General features: G+C 44.1%; 1 protein-coding gene across 3 annotated transcripts in view; it reads right to left on the reverse strand.

The window, feature by feature from the left end:
- RFTN1 (raftlin, lipid raft linker 1) overlaps positions 1-22,576 on the reverse strand; it is a 207,347-nt gene that overhangs the window by 76,003 nt on the left and 108,768 nt on the right. For all 3 annotated transcript variants that reach the window (XM_027061902.2, XM_027061901.2, XM_027061900.2), the window contains exon 4: positions 22,460-22,568. In XM_027061902.2, coding sequence (XP_026917703.1) covers positions 22,460-22,568 — 109 coding nt within the window. The remainder of the gene's footprint in view (positions 1-22,459; positions 22,569-22,576) is intronic.

The raw sequence follows: 22,576 nt of genomic DNA on the forward strand, positions 1-22,576 counted from the left end.
GACTCCTTTCATATAGAGGGTGCCTATAATTTCACAATTCATTAAAATTATAGTGCATGGGAGTTAGAAATCAGTAGAACAGAGAGATGTGCTGTTTAATGCCTATTCCTCAAAGATCTTCAATTAGCTATGGTGCCTCCTGAAAACCAACCCACTAGAAGACTCCAACTTGTCAAAAGTCTAAGTCAAAGATGCAAAAGGGAGGTACACAAGGAAAGGCCTATATACGAGGAATGACTCAGTGGTATCTCAAATAGCAGCCAAGTGGCCTCAAATAGGGCCAGAGATGGACCTTAGGAAGACCTGGAGCCAGTGTCTTCAGCACAGTCAGGAAACTTTCTCCAAGTTTTCTCCCTACTTGTCTTTATTTGTTAGCATCATTCTTCTTTCTTATTTAGGACAGATTTTCTCCGTGTGGCAGGAAATAGGATCATTGTCAGATTCTGAGTTTTCTGCTTACAGTCTAGCAACTAGAGATGAAGTGTCCAAACTTCCTAGTTACACACTGCGAAAGATCCCAGAGAAGGGCTCTGATTGGTCCAGCTTATGTCAGGTATCCACTTCTGGGCCAGTCAGCTCTGGCCAGGGGCATGGTAGCTCCCATGGAAGTAATACAGCTGGATTGTTGGAACAAAGGTTAGCAACAGGAAGAGGTAAGAAAGTGTCATAGATCATGTAGAGAAGAGCAAATGCTCATTATGCCTGCACAGAAAATCCATAATTACAAAAGCTTACATTTATTGAGTGATCACCGGTGTGCCACAGACTATTTTAAGGGCCTTACAGGAGTTAACTCATGTAATCCTTATAGCAACAATAACAGTAGATTTTCCTTTTTAGCCCCATGTTACAGATTAGAAAACTGAGGCACAGAGAAGTTGCACAGGTTGCCCTCGGTCATACAGCTAGTAAATGGCAGGTAGCATTCAAACACAGGCAGTTTGGTTCCAGACTCCTACCTATTATACCGTTCAGCATTATATTGTCTATACTATATCCTATACTCGAATCCACATTTTGAAATACCAGGGCTAGATCATGAAGAGTGTTGAATCTTTAGAGTCTGGACTTTTTATTCTGTAGGCAATGAGGTACCATCACGGTGTCAGAGCAGCAGTGACATAATCATGTTTCTCCCAAGGAAAATTAATCTGTCCACAGGATGTAGTACGAATCGAGGCAGGGGTTGGTGGTAACAGAAATGAGCAGACAGGAGGCACAAAGAGTGGTTGAGGGCCTGGGAGTCACCACAGAGGTTGTGGGAAAGGTCATTAAGAGCTACTCTTGCCTGGGAAAGGATGTGAGTGAAAGGTGGATGGGAGACCGAAAGTAGAGACAGCAGTCTGTCGACTAAAAGGCCTTGTACCTCAGGACTCTGATGTGTTAAACAACTGGCAATCATCCAAACAAGAACACTTTGAAAACAAAAGGTGAAATTATGAATAATAATGCTGTGATAACAGGGATGAGTTGGAACTGTCCAAGGGAAACGAGGCACATGGTCACCTAAACATGACCAGCAGTGAAGACCCAGAAAGCTGCTTTAAAGAAGACTCGAATGACCTCTTTCTCATCCTTCCCTGCCCAACATGTGGTCTGCTTCTTCCATCACACTCCTGGTATTACATCCTTGGCTTCCTCTGCCTGGCCCCTCCCACAATGTCAAATCATCCCATCAGTGCAGGGTCACAACAAAGAAGGCTTAAGGTCTTCCATCTAGACCACAAGCGGACACTGTGCTGACCTGTAATCCCTCCTTCCACCTCTAGCCAGCGCTCCTGTCCTCCCCCTGGGTGACCACCCCCGCGCCTTGTTCAGACCTCTCTACTTTCCCTAGCCTTTGTTCTTTTACCATTCAAAGTTCCTCCCCTTTCGGTCTAAGCAGAAACTTCTGTTTGAAATGCTGTTCCACCCACTCTCCCCACGACAGGATTCTCCTTGCTACCAGGATCCCCTCTTCCCATTTATGGCTCTCCCTGAAATCCCAGTCTAAAAATGGTCACCTGGACATATTTCAGCATTATCTCTTTCCTTAATTTTTATCATATCCCTTATTTCTAAATGTTTTCTTACTAACTTAGTGTTTTTCCCAGTTGAATGAGAACTCTGTGAGGGCAGGAATGAGTTCTCTGTGAGAACTCTATTTTGTTCCCTACTACGTCCCCAGCATCTGAAACAGTTTCTGGTACCTCGTAAATCCTCACCAAATGCCATTAAAGGGAAGAATAGGAAAGAGGTGAAATTTACAGCATCTCAGGTTACTTCTAAGTGGAGCGTCTTTGACTCTACAATTTCAGGAACTATCCATCTGGGACTAATATTGTTTTACAAATAACACTCATTTGAGATTTTGAAAATCTGCACATCATTTGTTACTCATCTCATTTTAACAGTGAAAAAAACCTGAAGCCTAGAGAAATTAAGGGGTTACAAGTCCAGGAGTACATCTTAAGAAAGCAACTGTTAAAATAAAATTACTTGCAACCCTTGGGTTTCCAGTCCCATCTCTTAACAAACCAGGTCAATCTTCCCCTCAGGCAAAAGAAAACATATAGTAACAAACAAATTGTTCATATCAGTGCTTCTTATCAAGGTAAAAAATGCCTCATAACTGGGCATTCCTTGGAGCCTTTTTTCTTAAAGGAACTACCTAACACAAGATCATGCATTTCTTTAAAAATACAAAATGAAACAAAACAGCTAGAATTCAGAATCCTGGAGCCGCTGAGGTTGACAATCCCAGTTTTATACTTCGGTAATGCCAGTGACCCTGGCATTTTAGGCTAGGGGCAAAGAACTTCAAAGGCTTATTAAGACTCCTGAGAATGTTCTGGAAAACCAGTTTTAGAGTCTTCATGGAACTCAAATCTCAGCACCACAGTTAAATGACTGAGGCAAAAGAACGTAAGTTTAAAGAACTTTAACCAAGAACAGATGTTTCCTTTCACACCACACTGCTTTAACATCCAGTATTTGTGATTTTTTTTCCCCCAACCATTCCCTGATTTACATAGGCCTTCAAAACATTAATGAAAGGCACTTTAACAAAATGTTGAGATGGTGTGGTTGGACAAGTGCTATCCTAGCTTTACCTCTTGGTTAAAAAAAAAAAATCCTTTTCTATTCCCATGACTTCAGACCAACAAAAATAGAACACGGTCCTAATGGCATTTGAAACCCCCATGGTAAACAGAGCAGTTAAACTAAGTACTTGGGGATGGTTTTCATTACAATGTGCTAAAGAAATGAATGTTTTATTGTTCCTTTGTAAATACCCTGGAGAACCTTGGGACGGTTCTTCTGGAAGATGGAAATGATTTAAGAGAGTTTCAGATCTCACGAAGACATGTGATCTCTGTGAGTAACAAATAGGATTTATTTTGAAGGGGGAGGAATGGAGCTTTGCATTTACAACAGTTGAGAATTACACTTAAAGATTATTTTCAATGTCCAATGACCCTTATATTCAATACTCAATTCCACTTCTTGCCTTCCTTTTTATTTTTTATGTATTCCATATTTGCCCTAGCATGGTCTCAAAGTTCTCTCCCAGTAGAATGAAAACAGCATGTCTGAATTCATGTATGTGGCAGATTGTGCGTTCTATGCCACAACAGTATTTCTCATTCCAAACTATCTGCTGGAACCTTGCCCCTCCCCCATCAAGAAGTAGAGTCTATGCCCCTCTACTTGAACCGTATGGTTTTGACCAATGAGTGAGGTGAAAAGGGTGCTATGTGACTTTTGAGGCCTGGTCGTAAAAATTCCATGAATGTCCACCTTGTTCTCTTGGGATGTTTGGTCTTAGGACCCAGCCATCCTGTTTTGAGGAGTCCAAGTCCAAGAGTCCAAGAGTCTGTGGAGAGGCCTGTAGCCAGCAACAACTTGTCAGCCATGTGAGTGGCCTTCTCGAAAGTGGACCCCCAGCCACTGCCAAGCCGCCCGGTTGACATCGCATGGAACAAAGATTAGCCACCCCTGCCAAATCCTGCTCAAGTTGTAGATTTATGAGCAAAATAAAAGACTTGTTTTATATCTCTATGTTTGGGGGTAGTTCATTACAACACAGCAATTTACAACCTCTTAAAATACAGCAATCCTCACCAACTCATACCCATGGGAAGACACCAGACCATAGTAATGTCTTAAAGTAAAATCTCCATCCTTCATGAAGGATGCAGTTGGCAGCACTCTCAATATGCAGAAATGTAAACAAGGATAACACGAATACTTCCAAGGAGTGGGCCTCGAGGGATATGCTTTAGTCGAGAGGTAAGAACAGTTTGTAATTAGCTTCTCAGTTTGTGACGATGATGCCTCGGAACTGCTACCACTAGGCAGGTACTCTGAGGGAAGCATCGCCCCTGCAGCGTGCCTTACATTATTAATCGGCTGAGCAAACCTACAGACACAAGCTCAGTTCTTGTTTATCACAAGTTACAAATGTGCAGAATGTGAATTAATGATGATGTTTTACCATTCAAGAGCGACACAGACTAATGCCCACATTCCCGGGCACCATCAGAGTCGGAAGGGGTTGTAGAGACCTCTGTGCTTGAGGCGTAGGAAAAAAATCCATCTGTGTTATTCTTAAGGTGCCGTAAAGAGAATCTTCCATTGCCCTCTGGGGAGTGTCTCAGAAGGGAGTCAGAGTAGCAGCTACATCTCTCATTCAAAACGGGAAGTCATTGAAATCAGAGTTTCTACACCAACTGAATGATAAAGAGTTCCAACAAAAACTAACTTTACTTCTACCAGGAATATATTTAAACACTTTCTTTTAAAGTTTCTTCCATGTTTTCAGGTATTTTCTTTTGATTTCTACTCCTTGTACCCTCCATATCCCAACCTTCTCCTCTGTGAATAAGCTTTCTTTATAAAAGCTTCTTTGACTGCCTTCTGCTCAATAATATCCTTATCACTCCACCAGTAACATCCTTACTGCCTCCACCAATAACCCTACTTAAAGAAACTGTGCGGGGGGGGGGGGGGGGGGCGGCGCCTGGGTGGCTCAGGTGTCTGACTCTTGGTTGGGTGTCTGACTCTTGGTTTCTGCTCAGGTCATGATCTCATGGTTTGTGGGTTCCAGCCTTGCACTGGGCTCTGTGCTGACAGCTCAGAGCTTGCTTGGGATTCTTTCTCTCTGCCCCTCCCCTGCTCACACACTCCTTCTCTTTCTCTCTCTCTCTCTCAAAATAAATAGATAAAAACTTTAAACAAAGAAAGAAACTGTGGTATATGTATACAATGAAACACTACTCGACCATTGAAAAGAAGGAAATCCTACCATTTGCAATAACATGGATGGACCTTGAGGGCATTGCGCTAAGTGAAAGAAGTCAGATAAAAGAAGACAAATACTGTATGATATAACTTACATGTGAAATCTCAAAAAGCCAAACACACAGCAACAGTAGAATGATGGTTACCAGGGGTTCAGGGTGAGTAAGAGAAATGGGGAGGTGGTGGCCAAAGGGTACAAATGTACAGTTATAAGCTCAATACATTCTGGAAATGTAATCACACCACGGTGACTATAGTTAACAAAACTGTACATATTGTATAACTGAAATTTGCTAAGAGAAAAGATGTTAATATTCTCATCACAAAAAAGAGTTTCAGATCTCATGAAGTGATGTGCTAAATAACCTTAACGTGGTAACCATTTCACGATATGTAGGTATTTCAAATCATCATGTTGTACACCTTAAATTAACAAAGTATTGTCACTTATATCTCAATAAAACTGGAAAAATAATAATATCCCTACGACCCCACTACCCCCACCAACATACCAGCTCTATCACTGCCACCAATAAGAGTGCTAAACAATAACATCCCTAATACCCCATCAAATTACCTACCCATCATCCCCAGCTACCTTTTCTTTTTTTTTAAGCTTATTTATTTATTTTGAGAGAGCGAGAGAGAGCACACACATGGGGGTCAGCAAGAAGGACAGGTAGAGAATCAATCCCAAGCAGCCTCCGTGCCATCAGTGCAGAGACTGATCCGGGGCTGGATCCCACAATCTGTGAGATCATGACCTGAGCTGAAACCAAGAGTCAGACCTCAACCGACTAAGCCACCCAGATGCCCCCACCAACTACTTTTTCAATACCTAAGAATACTACTGTAAGGCTAACAGAATGAAAATACAGATTGGGAAGTAACTAATTAGATGGGAAACTTTGGTTCTATCTATTTTCACTTATTGCGTAGACTAGATGTGTAATAACTGGTTATGAAAGTACTTTGGCCTTTTGTCCAAATATACATATCTTGTGTTACTTTTATAGATTACAGCACCACCCACAGAGTGATAATCTCTCTTGTTCTTTAGTCCTGTAAACACTTAAGTCAGAAGTGATCCAACAAGTGAATCATTTGAAGTTTGGATTTTCCTCACAACATATTTTCTTCACTGGAATCTTAGAAGGCAACTTTTATTTCTAACCTCATAAAAAGAAAAAAGAACGTACAAAAAAATAATAGCCCTGATTTAAATTCCAATCACAGTTATTAGTGAAGGGGGCAAGACGAAAATAGTTATCACTCAACAAACATCGATTTACTGGATGAAGAGCACAGGGAATACTAAAATGAGCCCAGCAGAATTTACAAAATGAGGATGTGTGGTGCTAAAATCCAGCATGCCACCATCATAAACCTGAATTAGTCAAACAAGCCTCTTTGATGAGGGAGAAATAATTCAAATAATTCTATGGCTTTACCATAGAATCACAGAATATTAGCGATTATCCATGTGCAAAAGCCTCATCTGACGGAGAAGAGAACAAAGAATTCAAGAAAGTGATGTGTCTTGCCTAAATGACTGTCAGTTAAGCAGCAGGTTTCCTTTACTGGAATCAGGAGAAAATTCTGGAATTTTTGTGTCCAAGTGCTTCCCACCACCACCACCACCCGTCCCTCCCCACACCATGTTCCACTGCTGACTAATCCTAACGGGACTGGCTCTCTGAGTGGAAATTCTCCCCAAAGGCAGAAAGGAGAAAACCTTAACATGGGTTGTGATCCTATCGTACTGGCTCTCAAAGACCCTCAGAAAAGATTCCACATAATTTCAAGCAATAAAAGCAAAACCTTCCAGTTTCGGGGGAAGATACAGCAATCAGCTTAACTGCTTGCCAGGATAAACCCCACTTCTCAGATGAGACATCCCACCCTCCACATGCTGTGAGGTTAGTCCAAATTCCCACGTTCATTGTCTGTGCTGGATCCCACACAAATCTGGCAGACAGGAGGTCTCACCGAGTGGGGACATTCAGCACCTCTGAACAACGCAGACGGGGAAGTTCAACCTGTGCTGTGAACCTGTCAGCTACCACATGTGTTCACTGACGGTGCATAATTAGCACTCAAAACATGTTCCATCTCATAAAGAAAGATATATATATATGCACATATATATGCATGCATGCCACTTTGGAAACTTTCCTGGTGATAACAGCAATTTCCATATTTGTAAACGTGTCTGCTGAGAAGTATGAGGTAGAAATGGGTGACATATAACCTTCACAAATCACTTCCAGAAAGAGTTTACTCAACAGGTTTCAAACACCCTGAACTCTGGAAAAAGCTACTGCAAGTTACAGGAAAAAGAAAATGTATGAACGTCTGTCTACTTTATCTTCATCACGTTACCTCTGAAAGTATCTGTCTACACAACTCTGAATTTCTGTTCAAGCCTCAGAAATCCATGGGCTTTCACTTTTTCATTCCGTAAATATTCACTGAGCATCTGCTATCTGACTTACACTCTTCTTGGCATGGAAACAAGAGACAAGAAACAATGAACAGAATAACTAAGTAACAATAAGTAAAATATCTCTAGGAGGCAAAAAGAGCTACAAATGAGAGAAATAGAGAAGAGTGAGGGGAATCACTTTTAAAAAGAGTGTAAAAAATCACTCTTTTACAAATGGTGGGCAGGGTGGTTGGGCTCACTGAGAAGGTGAGCTTCAGCAGAGATCTGAAGGAAGTGAAGAAGTTAGCCAAGCGGATATCTAGGGGGAGGAAGGGCCATACAAATGATCTCCCCTGCTGAGAGTTAAACCAGTATGCAATAACCAGTATGCAATAACATGATGATCCCCCTCCAAAGGAGGCTGGAAGGGGAAATACACAGCCCCACACATAATCACATGCCGCATCTCCTGGACATATCCGGGGTTTTATGCCCGCAAATGTTATTTCTCAGGAAAGAGGGAATTACTTCACACACTGACATAATTTTACAGAGTCTCTCACAATCCAAGGACTCTCTGCCACTTTGTTTTGAACAACAAAGCGCTTATTAGGGTTTATTAATTAAAACACATTGATCTAAGCTGGTTTGGGACCTTTATTAAAGTCATCTTAATTTTTTAAGAGGAGGGAAACACATTTAACAACAATTTAAAATAATTCCTATGGAGTGAAATAAAATTTTGGGTGCTGCAATAAGCATGCTTCTTAAAGAGTGCATTTAAAAAAGCAATATAGGGGCGCCTGGGTGGCTCAGTCGGTTAAGCGTCCGACTTCAGCTCAGGTCACGATCTCGCGGTCCGTGAGTTCGAGCCCCGCGTCGGGCTCTGGGCTGATGGCTCAGAGCCTGGAGCCTGCTTCCGATTCTGTGTCTCCCTCTCTCTGCCCCTCCCCCGTTCATGCTCTGTCTCTCTCTGTCTCAAAAATAAATAAACGTTAAAAAAAAAAAAGCAATATAAATATTCTATACACAAATGAAAATAAACAAACTACCAGGACACTGATGGAGCTCATGGGGTGTTGAGTGTTGAGCAAAAAATGCCATTTATGAGAGATTCTACTGTATAAAGTTCAAAACCAGGTGAAGCTAACTTTTGGTGTTAGAAATTAGAGGCTATCTCTGGGGAGGAAGTGGGGGGAGGTGAGGGGAACGGCCACAAGGAGGGCTTTGGGCTGTTCTATTTCTCAACTTTGGGTGCTGGTTACCCAGGTGCATTCATTTTGTGCATATTCACCGACACTTATGATTTATGTTCTCTCCCGTATTTATGCTATCTTTAATAAAAAGAGACTTTTTTTTGTTAATTTTTCTTTTTTTTAACGTTTATTTATTTTTGAGACAGAGAAAGACAGAGCATGAACGGGGGAGGGGCAGAGAGAGAGGGAGACACAGAATCGGAAACAGGCTCCAGGCTCTGAGCCATCAGCCCAGAGCCCGACGCGGGGCTCGAACTCACGGACCGTGAGATCGTGACCCGGGCTGAAGTCGGACGCTTAACCGACTGAGCCACCCAGGCGCCCCAAAAAGAGACTTTTTAAAAAGGGCAATGCAGAGTAAGGGGTTGCTACCAAGATTTCTCCCGCACATCTGAGCAGGATAAGAAAACACAACTATCCTTGTGTTAGATGAATGAGTATTTTTGACTGAGGATAGAGTTTCTAGTGATAGCATCGTTCATGAATTTTTAAAGTGCTGAATTCCAAACAATTTGGATGAAAGTACATACGATGAGCTGAAACCTTAGTTTAGATGCCCCAAAAAGTCACTCTGGTGATGATAAAGACACTGAAGGCAAAGACGCCTGAAAAGTGTAGGAATAAAATTGTTTCATGAAGTGTAAACACGGGGAAAAAAGTATTATTCCCAAGCTTATATATTTTATCTATTTTTAAAAATGCAGGTACAACTAAATTAATACTTCATTTTATAAATAGAAATTTAATTTTTCAAATATATTCCTAAAAGGCTGTAAACTGGGCTCCAAACTGTGTTCTAGATCTTTCCACAAGGAAAATTTTCTTCAGTTATACAATATATGCTATCAACTGATACTGCTCCTTGCTCCTTGTGGCTGACAAGACTCATAACCACATTTTTTTGTGTCAACTAAAAACACATTAATCCATGCTAAAAACACATTAGTCAACTAGAAAACACGGAGAGCCAAAACTGTTTAAGTAAATGAACCCTACAGAACTATGCTGTCCACGACAGTAGCCACTGGCCACTGTGGCTATCGAGCACTTATAACGTGGTTAGCGAACTAAGTAGCTAATTTTTTAATTTTATTGAATTTTAATGAGCTTCAATTTATTATTATTTTTTTAACTTTTATTTATTTTGAGAGAAACAGCACAAGCAGGGGAGGGGCAGAGAGAGAGGGAGAGAGCAGGCTCTGCACTGTCAGTGGCAATCTGGATGCAGGGCTCGAACTCACCAACCAAACAGTGAGATCATGACCTGGGCCAAAATCGAGAGTCAGATACCTAACTAACTGAGCCACCCAGGTGTCCCAATTAACTTCAAATTTTTTTTTATTAATTTTATTTTTAATGTTTACTTAGTTTTGAGAGAGAGAGATAGAATGTGAGCAGGGGAGGGATAGAGAGAGAGGGAGACACAGAATCTGAAACAGGCTCCAGGCTGCGAGCCGTCAGCACAAAGCCCAACACGGGGCTCGAACTCACGAGCCGCAAGATCATGCCCTGAGTCAGACGCTTAACTGAATGAGCTACCCAGGCACCCCAGCTTCAATTTAAATTTAAAAATTAAAGCAGTAGAAAATTTTTTTTTCTGTTACACAGAACTTTATTTTGTTAAAATTTTTTTTAACGTTTATTTATTTTTAAGAGAGAGACACAGTGTGAGTGGGGGAGGGGCAGAGAGAGAGGGAAACACAGCAACCAAAGCAGGCTCCAGGCTCTGAGGTGTCAGTACAGAGTCCGGCATGGGGCTTGAACGCACAAGCTGTGAGATCATGACCTGGGCAGAAGTCGGACACTTAACTGAGCCACCCAGGTGCCCCTACAGAACTTTATTTTGTAGGACATTTCTCTTTAACTGTTAGTAAATGTAGCACCCAAACTGATATGTGATACAAGTGTAAAATACACACATTTCAAATATTTCACTTGTAAAAAATATAATATATAAATATATATATATATATATATGTATATATATAATATCTCATTACAAATTGAAAACAGAGTATTCTGGATATATTAGGCTAAATAAAACATATTATTAAAATTAATTTCACCTTTGTTTTTACTTTTTTTTAACATGGCTACCAGAAAACTTTAAATTACATGGGTGGCTGACACTGTATTTCCATAGCACTGCTAAGGGATAAAATGCCAGTTTTGATTAGTGACTATAGGGGAGAGATAAAAGAATGAGAAATCAAAGCTGGAAAAACCAATATATTTGAAGATCTGATTAACAACTATGGCAGAGTGCAGGGTGGGGGTGGGGGAAGAAAGCAGAAAAGGAGAAACATGCCCAGGAAACCAGTCCTTTTAAAAGACCGTGGTCAGATAAGCTGGGACTGACCCAGACAGAGCAAACACTATCTATGAATTCCACAGCTGTCAACAAATCCAATGACCTAGTTTTTGCTGACTACGTGTTAGAAGATTGCTATGTCTGTTATTAAAAAAGCAAGAGGAATGACAGAGGCGCTGAGCACGTCTTTCTGGAGTGACAAAAGAGAGGAGGGAGTTTTAAATTGCTCTGGTCCAGATTTCCCCTTCTTTAGAGGTTTGGTGAGGATTAGGAGACACAGTTGCTATACCAAGTGTCTGGGCTTACACACTTATTTTAGGAGAACCAAAAAAGTGCAATAAAGTCCTTCACTCCTGTGAGCAAGGGCCATTGTGTGCAATGTTAGGAGACAATCAGTGTTAGGAACCCACTGTATAAAGAGAGGAGACTCACCCCGCTGTTGCTAACAATCTGTGATTGTCAACGGTGGTATATAAATAGGAATTTGGGAAAGACAAGAAGCAAGGGGAAAGTTCTTAAATTATAGCCGAGAAATGCCGAGGTAAAGTAAGTAAAGAAGTTTCTTACCACAGACCTTTTCAGAACCTTGACTCCTTTAAGGAGCATCATGACCCTCCAACAGGATTACAACATGCATGTTTCTTAAACACATTGGGCTACAGAACCTCTTCTGCTGAGGAGTCTCGCAGGAAGAGCACGTATCAAGAAACGCTGGCTTAGAAGAAAGAAACTCCAGATCTTCGGCGCTTTTTGGCTTCACCTTCAGCCCCAAAGGAACATTACTGTCTGCTATAAGCATGGTTCGCAGGCCATGGGAACTAGAACCCGGTGGTCATTCGGATCATCTGTCACCAGGCTCCTTGTGAGGCCTACTTCAATACTGTGAGAGCAAAGTACATCTCAGGTGTTCCGTGGCCACTGCTATGTCCTAGAGAGGCGCACATCTTCCTCACCTTCAGGAGCTCCCAGGCTCGCCTGCAGCCAACCAAACATCTGACCTCAGGCAAAGTTATGTGTGCCCCGGCATCATCAACCTCCTACCAACAAGTGGGGATGGAAGAGATATTAGCCTCCCCAGGTGACAAATGCGAGCCAGGAGGGTAGAAAGGTATCATGAAAAGTGTTAACGCCCAGGCTGAATGTCTCCCTAGAACAAAACAGGGAGATATCAGGTATATATCTGGTGGCATATATCTGCCACCTCTCTCGGTATACCTTCTGTTTTCCATCCAGTCTTGTCTGCTCCACTAGCACCTAGAATATTTTCTGATTCCTTGGCTTTGGGCAATTTCTCTGCAGAGACCACAAAGGAATGCAAGTCTGAGGGCCACAGGCTGCCCACAGAGCCTACAACAGGCGACTTTCTGTTCTATGCACATCTAAATACCGTTTTTAGGAATCCCAAGTTAATTTTGTTTCTGATTTAACTACAAGTTTGCTTATTGTTATTATTTCATGTGATATGTGCTGCAAAAGCTAAAAATTACATAGAATTGCAAGTTCTAATCCCCTAGTCAGGTATTAAAATTCAGTTGCTTAATAAAAATTACATTAAGGAGAACAATGAAGATGATTCAGCAAGCCCAAGGAAAGAAAGAACATCTTAAATTTAAAAGTGGAAAAACAAAAGCCCACAAGACCAGAAATCTCAGGACCATCCTAGGAATAATACAGGAACAACATGAGTTCTATGGAATAAATGGCAGTGGTTTTTAATTATAACCCAAAGACATTTTGGAACAGGCTTCGTAAATTATGTGCTGGAAGGGGTGAGGCCACCAAAAGAGCTTCCACAGAGGCTACCAATGGCCTCATGACTACATCACCAATGACATTATCAGTGGTTATTTCTGATTTTTAGTCTTAGGGTCGCTGACAGAGTTGACAACCCCTCCTTGCTTAGATACACTCGACCTCCATCACCCAATGTTTGAATTTCCCAGGCCCTCTTAGCCACTTCCTTTCTGCCTCTTTTCTTTGCATGGCAATCAGTGCTGGAATTCCCCGGGGCTCAGCTCCCTTCCTTCATCAGTGATTTCATCCATGACCACAGTTTCAATTATCATTTTCCAGCTGGTGTCTCCAGCCCAGATGGCTGCCTTGAGCTCTTGTACCATGGAAACAATGTCCTGGCCCACTGTCTCCCTTATCTCAGCAAAGGACCCCATTCATCCAGTTGCATAGCCACACCAGCTCAATCCTCTCCGTCTCTGCCACACCCTGTTACTCACTCTGGTGAGCTCTTAGGCTCCATAGTTCTTCTTTTTTCCTTTTAAATGTTTATTTATTTTGAGAGAGAGCGTGAGCACACACACAGAGACAAGGGGGGAGGGGCAGAGAGAGGGAGAGAATCCCAAGCATGCTGCACACTATCAGCACAGAGCCCGAAACAAGGCTCAATCTCACTAACCGAACCATGAGATCATGACTTGAACCAAAATCAAAAGTTGGACGCTTAACCACCTGAGCCACCCAGGCCCCCCAGCTCCATAGTTCTTAATTCAAACCACTTCTCTATATCTCCACTATGATGACACTCTGACTGTAAGCTTAGCTACAATCTCTAACTGTCTATAAAGAGATACTCCAACAGTGTCCTAACTGCACTGGCTCCTTCCTCCAATCCAATCTCTACATCTCTTCCCAAAGTGCACATTTGGTATCATTCTTTAGCTCCTCCTTAAAACCCTCCAATAGTTTTCCATTGCATTTGGGATAAGATCCAAATCCTGAGCCTACGTGGGAGTCCTAGCCCCAGAACTCATCCTCCACTCTCTGCCACCAAATCACAATGGTCTCCTTCTTCTTCCTTGTACCAAACATGCTCCCTCCCACCTCATAGCCTGTGTCCAAGCCATTCCAATAACCACTAGCCCTGACTCTCCCTCACCTGATTACCCATTAGATGGAAGTGTAAACCCCACTTCTTAATGGACCATTCCCTCCTTGCACTGCCAGCCTGGGTCAGGGCCGCTCACAGTGTTCTGCTCTGGAACGCATACCCATTTTGTCACTCTACTTCCATCATGTGACTATCTGCTCCATGTCTGTGTCCTCAGCTACACTGTAAGCTTCATACGACCAGGGGCATTACCTGTACTGGCTCACTAAGGTATCCCGGGACACTACCACATAGGGGTCCTCAAAGATCTGTTCAAAGAAACATGAATGGATCTTGGCCCATACTACTAGATCTTGGATTCATGCAGAGAGACAATGAACCACAACAATCTGTCTTGTTTCTTGGGGAGTGATCAAGACAAACATATGATCCCTTCCCTCCCCTCAGGCTAAGATTAACTTCAACTGTGTCCCCTGGACAGAACAGGAAGGTCGCAGGCCAATGAAAACAGCAGGGGGACAGAAGATCAAGAGAGGCTGGGGTAGGAGAGGAACTTTATAAGAAAACAGAGGCCTCCAGGCAGGAGGGCCTACATTTTTCTCTCCACTCTGAGCATCGAAGCCTATAAGTGGCTTCCTACCTCCTCTCCAAGCCTGAGGAATGGGCATCCAGTCCCCTGTATGCAGCCGATGTCCACTCTGTGGGCTCACCCCACCTGGACCTGCCTCTACCTTTAACTCACCTCTGACTTTCTTTAGTTTTCTCCTCTCCACTGGTAGCTTTTAACTCCTACTGAGAGCCAACCAAAACTTCCTCCACCTGTACCCTGTCTTAGCCACCACTCTCTCTCTCTTTCCAAACTTATTTACTCTTAAACCCATGGAGGGAGGCCTCTGCCTGCTCCACTCTTGAAAACTGCTCTTACAGGATTTACCAGTAGCCTCCAGTGGCCAAACCCAGTGGGCCACCCACTCAGTGGGTTCTAACTCAACCTCTTTTCTGCTCTTATAATATTCTCTTCCCTCAGATTCTGTAACATCATGTTCTTCCTTTTCTCCTCTTGCTTCATAGAACTTCTTTCTTTTGTTTTCCTTCTCTGGGTCCTTTCCAGAGCTCCAGCCATGGTATTCTCGTCTCTTCCCTCCACAAGCACAAGTGAGTTCTCAGGTCATGATTCTATCCTGTCCCATGGCGTTGCCACCTCAAACAGTGGCTACTCAAAGTGTGGTTGGTCCTCAACACACTGCTGGTCCACCAACTTTTTGTTAACAGTCCATGACAAGATAGGTACATAAAACAAGGGCAGGCATGTAGACACTTTTCTAGCCATTTGACATTGCCGCCATGTTTTTATCGTATTTTACATAAGTATCACTTCTTAATGGACTGGAAGAAAACTAAAACCAAACAACAAAAAACTGGTCCTTCAGCACAGAAAATTTGAGAAACACTGATCTAGATCTTACAGTTTTAAACTGATCGATTGGCTGACATTGAAAAACCAAGAGACGTCACAGTAAGAAAATAAAAACATGTCGGCTTCTCTAAATGAGACAAAACCAACTAGCCAACCAAAATACAACAGAAGATCTTGTGGTACTGGGTTCGTATTTCCACCAGGCAACAATGAGTTGATGCTAAGTGGCGGCTGCCCCCTTGAGATGGGCATGTGCCATCCAGATGACCACCTGAACTTCCTTCTCACTGTCATTACCTGCCTGGCCCCTCTGGGCCTCTGAGTCTGCCCCTCAGATAACTACAGCTCCATTCCTAGCTTCCTCCTACGTTCCAGCCCAACAATCACAATTGTCTTCTGGAATGTTCCCTTGAGTGTCCCACCAAGTCCCAACATGCCCATCCCCAATCTCATTACCTCTCTGGCCCCAAATAGTTCCTCATGCCATGTGTTCTCCGTCCTCACAAGGGACCCTACCTCACACTTCAGTCACTGGAGTGTCATATCAGACTTCTCTCTCCCCTTCTACGACACAATCTTAACGATTTTTCCTCTGCATTCATCTTTTAATTTGTTCATTCCCGTGACAAATGTTTATTAAGTTCTGGAGACAATAGCATACGGGATGCCCTCATTCTCCAGCAAGGCCTCGCTTCCACCACCAGCCTCTTCCCTGCCCACCCCCAGCAATCTGTCTTCCACTCTGAGGGCATATGCTCATTCACACACCATTTTGCCTCCACTCCTCCCCAGCGCCCACCAGATCCACCTTTTTGAAATGTCACAATTCACTTGGCTTGGGGGTAGGTGGGGGTGTAGGTAAGGGAAGCCTTTTAACATATTTCTTCTTTCATTCTGAATCAGCATCTTGCACTAATTAAAATTAAACTCTCTGCACCGCACTTGTAGAAATGAGGCCCTAATACTCAGCAATCAGACAGAAAGCAAATGATGAGTCATTTATATACTATGGCCAAGTTTCATAATCCTGGGAATTTGGGATATTCTGTTTCATTAAAAGGAGACATTTCTATTTTAAAGATCTGTTGGGTTCTTCTCTTTAGGTCAAGATGTTAAGAAGCACCATTTGGTTTTTAATTTTTTTTAATGTTTATTTTATTTTTGAGAGAGAGAGAGAGAGAGACAGAGCATGAGCAGGGGAGGGGCAGAGAGAAAGGAAGACAGAATCTGAAGCAGACTCTAGGCTCTGAGCTGTCAGTACAGAGCCTGATGCGGGGCTCGAACTCACAAACCTTGAGATCATGACCTGAGCCAAAGTCAGATGCTTAACTGACTGAGTTACCCAGGTGCCCCGCACCATTTGGTTTTTGAAAGGGCAACACATCAAACTTAATCTAAGCCACTGAGTTTCTGACCATGAGCTGTTCCCCACAGGACAAGGCAGGGGTCTGCCTCGCCTCCCCTCCACTGCTACATTCTAAGGTCTCTGTGGTCCAGTGGAAGACAAACCTAGGTCCGAGCGGCTTGTGCAGGTCAGTGCTCACCCTTCCATCATAAAAGGGAATGAATCTATGGGGCAGGGCCCAGAGTTGAGTACCTGAGGGCAAAGGCCCTGAAGTCTCTCACCTGGAGAGTGGCAGGGAGTGTGGCTTTCTCAGATGGGCAGCCAGGCCTAGAGACCCAACCTCCACAGAGGGGAGGCATTCAAGAGGTCCTAAAATCTATCTCTATGTACCAGACAAAGCTTCACCTGTCTGCCTCCCATGCCATCTCTCCTCCAGCTGGGACAGCCCCCTCTCCGTTCCTGAGGATGACACAGAATAGGCAGCATGGCCAAATGGTTAGGAATGCACCCTTTGGGTCAGATGGGTTGGGTTCAAATCTCAGTTCCACCTTTCACAGTTTTAACTCTGGGCAAACTGCACAGCGTCTCTGTGCCTCAGTTTCTCCACCTATAAAACAGGGATGAGCCTCCAGAGGGGGTGAGATAAGGGTTAAGAGTATAGTGTGTGTAAAGCCTATTAGCACAGGGTCTGCCTGGCACACACAGAGATTCCCTCTGTGGAGTGAAATCCCATTTAAAATTCAAATAAACCTACAGGTACATAAATATGGGCCAGCAGCATATAATATAGCCAGGGAGCCCAACCTTTTCCTTTCCTTTTCTCCTTCTTCTTCTTCTTCTTCTGCTGCTGCTTTTTTGGGGGGGTGGGGGATGGGGGAGGGCTTTTCTGTATTCTGTCACAGGGGCTCCAGGCCATTCCTGCATCTTTGTAGTAAACCCCCCTGATTTACCGCACCTGAGCTGGCTTGAGGAAGGCTCTGTTTTCACACAAGCAAAAGAATCCTGCCCAGAACAGCCTTCCTCTTCCCTTTGTTCATCCCAAATCCCAGCTAAACAGAACTTGACTCTCAGCCTTGAACTTTCTTTCCATGCTCCTCTCTTTACCAAAAACAGCGCCATCCACCTCACCCCTCCATCTAGCCGTCACTTTCCGGGGCCCTCATTCTATACCACACCTCTCCAAAACCTTCCCCACTTGGCCGCAGAAACTTCCTGCTCCACCCAAATCCCACCACCTCCCGCTGGGGCCGCTCCTGTAGAAAGACCTGCCCAGGCTGCATCCCTGAACAGTCCCAGCCCCTGGGCAAAGTCCTCATCTTCTCGGAGCTGTTTCCTCGTGTCTAGAAGGGAGACACCGCTGCCGGTGTGGCCTCTTGCCCAAAATTAACCGTGCAGCACAACCCAGAATGACTCTGAAAACTTCAAAGCGTTTTCCAAACATAGGAGCTCTTTCCCAAGAAGCTCCAAAGAATGTAAAGGAATGTGAAGATGAACATGTAAGCCCTTTGTTTGACATTATTCTGTCTCCTTTACAATCCTCTGGGAACTCTGAAGAACAGGAAATTCCAAGGGGCCCCACAAACCAGCCACACAAGACAGGCTCTGGAGGTACCTGGTGGCGGGACCTTTGTTTCAAGGCAGCAGAGGCAGCATCTCTGTTCTCAGAGAGCCCTGAGACTCTTTGTCCCTGAAGCATTCAGTTCTAGGACTTGGAACACACAGTCTCTCCAAGTCTGATCATAAATCTGCCTTTTAAATGTTCTGTGGTCCATAATAAATAATTTACATAAAGGGCCGGTTGGATGGAGCACAGCAGGATACAAGAGGGGAAAAACAAAATGCAGTAGGCCAGATTTAATTTGAACAGCCAAAGTGCTCAGAGAAATCATTAGACCACACTGAAAGGAACAGAGTTGTCTTTACAGAATTCCCCTCACCCTCTGCCGAAAATCATGATGGAGAGGGGCTGTGAATTATGGCACCTTCAGCTTAATTTTACATGACACAGATACAGATGATTTTATTTTTCCCATTTGTGAGAAATAATGAAATCTCCTTTCCCTCCTTCCATCCATGTTCTCTATCCAAAAGTTCTGCTAATTTAAAACATTCAGTGGAAAAATAATACTGGGCCATTGTTCTTAAGAAAAAAAAAATTTAATCACTTTGAATTTAATTCTAATAGGCAGAGAATATGAGCTTATCCTGTATGATGGTACAATGACAAAATGAGTTAATTACCATCTCATCGTAAGACGGATCTGCTTGTCACAGGAACAGGAGCCATTATTTCACACAAAATAATGACCCAGATAAAAAGTAATGACTGTAAGCTGTAGCCGCCAGTGACACAGCTTCATCTTGGCCTAAGTGAATGGCAATTAACAAGTGTCACCACTCTCTATATATACAAATAGGGACCAGGCTATTCATTAAATATTTACTGAAAAGACACAAATGGTTTTTGGTGTATTTCTTCCCAGGAAGCTCCCATGGTCTTCTACCTGCGCGATGACAGAAAAATTTACACATGTGTAAAATTCTGCCATCAGCTGGAAAAGCTGTTGATCCTACAGAGGGGTATTCAGTTCCCCTCTGCTCTTCACACACAGAAGTGGTGTTTTCTCCAGACATCTTGTCCGACAACAGAAAAAAGGAACAGAGGGAAGGAGGCCCAGACCCATTGTTTTGTCCCTCTTCTCCCGGGTGTCACAGCCATTGGCCTAGAAACTACAGCCACAACCAGCACCAATGACCAGAAATGCTGGATCCTTCCAGGTCCAGCTCTCGGCTACACTGGACGGCGAGGGACAAATGGCAGGATCTCAACACCCCTGGGTTGTTGGCAGAAACTGTACCTCCACCTGCTGACCATGACCATAAACCACCTCTCTAGAGACGAGCAGAGGTGAGAGATTCTGGGATACACATGAGGAATCTTAGTACTACCCTAGTGTGCAAGTTATCTAGTCTGTCTGGACCCAATGGTTTTTGTTTGAAAACCAGGGGTATGGCAGGAGCAGGATGGCATGGTGGGCTTTTTAAAGTATATAATATTCAAAATGTTAAAAACATAATTCTTATATTAACATAGAACAAGCAGGTGTCAATGATTTACTATGAAACGAACCATCAGATACTGATATGCATGCATGCATGTACACACACACACACACACACACACACACACAGATAGACAGATGTCTACCTACACTCCAAACACTACACACACCAGTATCTGAGAGCCCACTAATCAGGCTGCTGTCTCCTTAAGACCTGATATTGGCACAGTGTAACAGTCATGCAATGATCTGGCTTGGTTAAGACAAAAGTCCCAAATCATATGTTTTTTCATTATTTTTTTAAAATTTTTTAATGTTTATTTTTGAGAGAGAGAGAGAGAGAGAGAAAGAAAGAGAGAGACAGGGTGCAAGCGGGGGAGGGACAGAGAGAGAGGGAGACAGAATCCAAAGCAGGCTCCAGGCTCTGAGCTGTCAGCACACAGCCCGATGCAGGGCTTGAACTCACGGATCATGAGATCATGACCTTGGCAGAAGTCAGATGTTTAACTGACTGAGCCACTCAGGCACCCCCCCCAAATCATATGTTTTTAAAAGAGCAAATGTGAAAGTATGGACAGAGACTCACATCCTCATCTTACCCAATTACCTACAAACATTCCAAGTATCCGAGTCTTGATTACAAGCCTATTTCTAGAACAGTTTTTCCCCAGTACTCAGATCATGGGGTAAGTTCCACCTCTAGCGTGTCCCTACTCAAGTTTATTAGAACATTTTGTCTGCATCGATCCAGGAAAGAGGGCCCTATGTGTACAGGCATCTACATAAGTTACACAAAAACTCATGTTGTCAGGCTTATGCACATGCAAACAAAAACTGCCTTTCTCCCCATTTCTTTTTTTTTTTTTTCCTGAGAGAGAGAGAGGAGAGAGAGAGTGCAAACAGGGGAGGGGCAGAGAGAGAAGGGGGAGAGACAATCCCAAGCAGGCTCTGTGCTCTGTGCTGAGCCCTATGTGGGGCTCAATCCCACAAACTGTAAGATCATGACCTGAGCTGTAATCAAGAGTTGGTGGCTTAACCGACAGTGTCACCAGGCACCTCATCCCTCCATTTCTTAAGTAATGACCTGAATTCCATCAGAGAAGAGTCTGCATCGTTCTAGTAAAATTATCAGAAATTTTGACCTACGAGGTCATCTGACTCCCAGTCTCCAGGTCTTGGCCACCATACATGAGGGGTTATTCCTAAGGCCTCGTTGAGCCTGAACACTCAATCAATGTTGAAGGGAGGGAGGCAGGAAGGAAACAACAGCAAAAGGGTCACTGGGTGTTTAAAGGGACAATCTGATTATTTCACTCTTTTGCAAAAATCCTCTGAGCAGCCTCCATTGCGTTTACAGCAGAGTCCTGGCCCTGCTCTCACCCCTGGCACTCTTTTTCTTCCCCAGAGCTCCTCTGATCTCTTCACTCCCCTCACTTGCTCCTGCACCGGGCCCTCACACATGCTGCTCGCTCTGTTTGGAGGAGTCCCCGACCTTCCCTGTGCAGCCCCATCACCAGGTAACTCCTCATCCTGTCTTAGCGTGAGATACACCCCCCCCCCCCCCCCACTGATACCCACCCCACACGGTGTCTGCTGCTTCCCTGCTGGTAACGCTCATCACTCTCCTCCGGGGTCCACCTTACAGGTGTGAGGACCTGAGGGCCTGAGAGCGGGGACCACGGCTGTTCTCCATGTCCCAGCACCAAGCAGGCATGCGGTATTTCTGGCCCAAAGTTGACGGCCAACACTATTTACTAATGAATTCATTAGCTGACAGATGAAGTCCCAAACAAGCCATAATCACCTCTCCAGGATGGGGAATTGTCACTTGTTGTGGGAGACTGGGCGAGAGAGAACAAGGTAAGCACTAAGGAGTGAACTTAGCCCCAGTCCGGGCAAGGACATTCCTTCTGCAGTGAATGTCCTACTGAAACTCAGGTGAACCCTGCAATTAGGCAGGGAACCTCGTATGGCATGATGAGAAATTCAAAACCAGACACATTTCTGGGCAGAGAAGGACTCCCCTGCAAGTAGGCAATTTTCCCTTGTGTAACTGCATATGCCAGTGGTCACGGGGCTCTGGGCTGCTCCCACACTAGGAAAGAAAGGCGGCTCGTAGCAATGAGGCCCCACAGGACAAGTGGAAGGTGGGATCCGGGCTGGCGGTGGGGAGTGGCCCACCACCCTGAGGGTTTGGCAGGAGTCTCAGCAGTGGGCCCACAGGCCTGTTCGCTGTGAATGCCGCTCCAGCCTTAAAAGACAAGGTCCAAGGTCTCGCCAGACTGGGAAGGGGGGAAGCCATCTTGTTTCAGAGTCATCGTCAGCCCGAGCTATGTGTGTGTGGGGGGGCGCGGGGGGTAGGGGGTGCTGCACCCCTGTGGGGCCGCCCGAAGGCCCAGGTGTGAGGAGGCACTGGCTGCTACCCTGGCCTGTGCGGTGTGGCTGAACTGCCCTTGGCCAGCCCCCGGCCGGCTCGTGCTGCACAACTGTTCAACTGTCTCCTGGCCACAGGGCTCACCTTCTTAATGAACTCCGGGATGAGCTTTTGGCCCGTCAGGTGGTCTAAGGAGGAACAGCAATCTAATTCCAAGATGTAGCGTTCGTTGTGGAGATCATTTTTCTGAGATCTGAAGAG

The sequence above is a fragment of the Acinonyx jubatus genome, chromosome C2 (assembly GCF_027475565.1).
Source record: "Acinonyx jubatus isolate Ajub_Pintada_27869175 chromosome C2, VMU_Ajub_asm_v1.0, whole genome shotgun sequence".
In the NCBI taxonomy this organism is placed as follows: Eukaryota; Metazoa; Chordata; class Mammalia; order Carnivora; family Felidae; genus Acinonyx; species Acinonyx jubatus.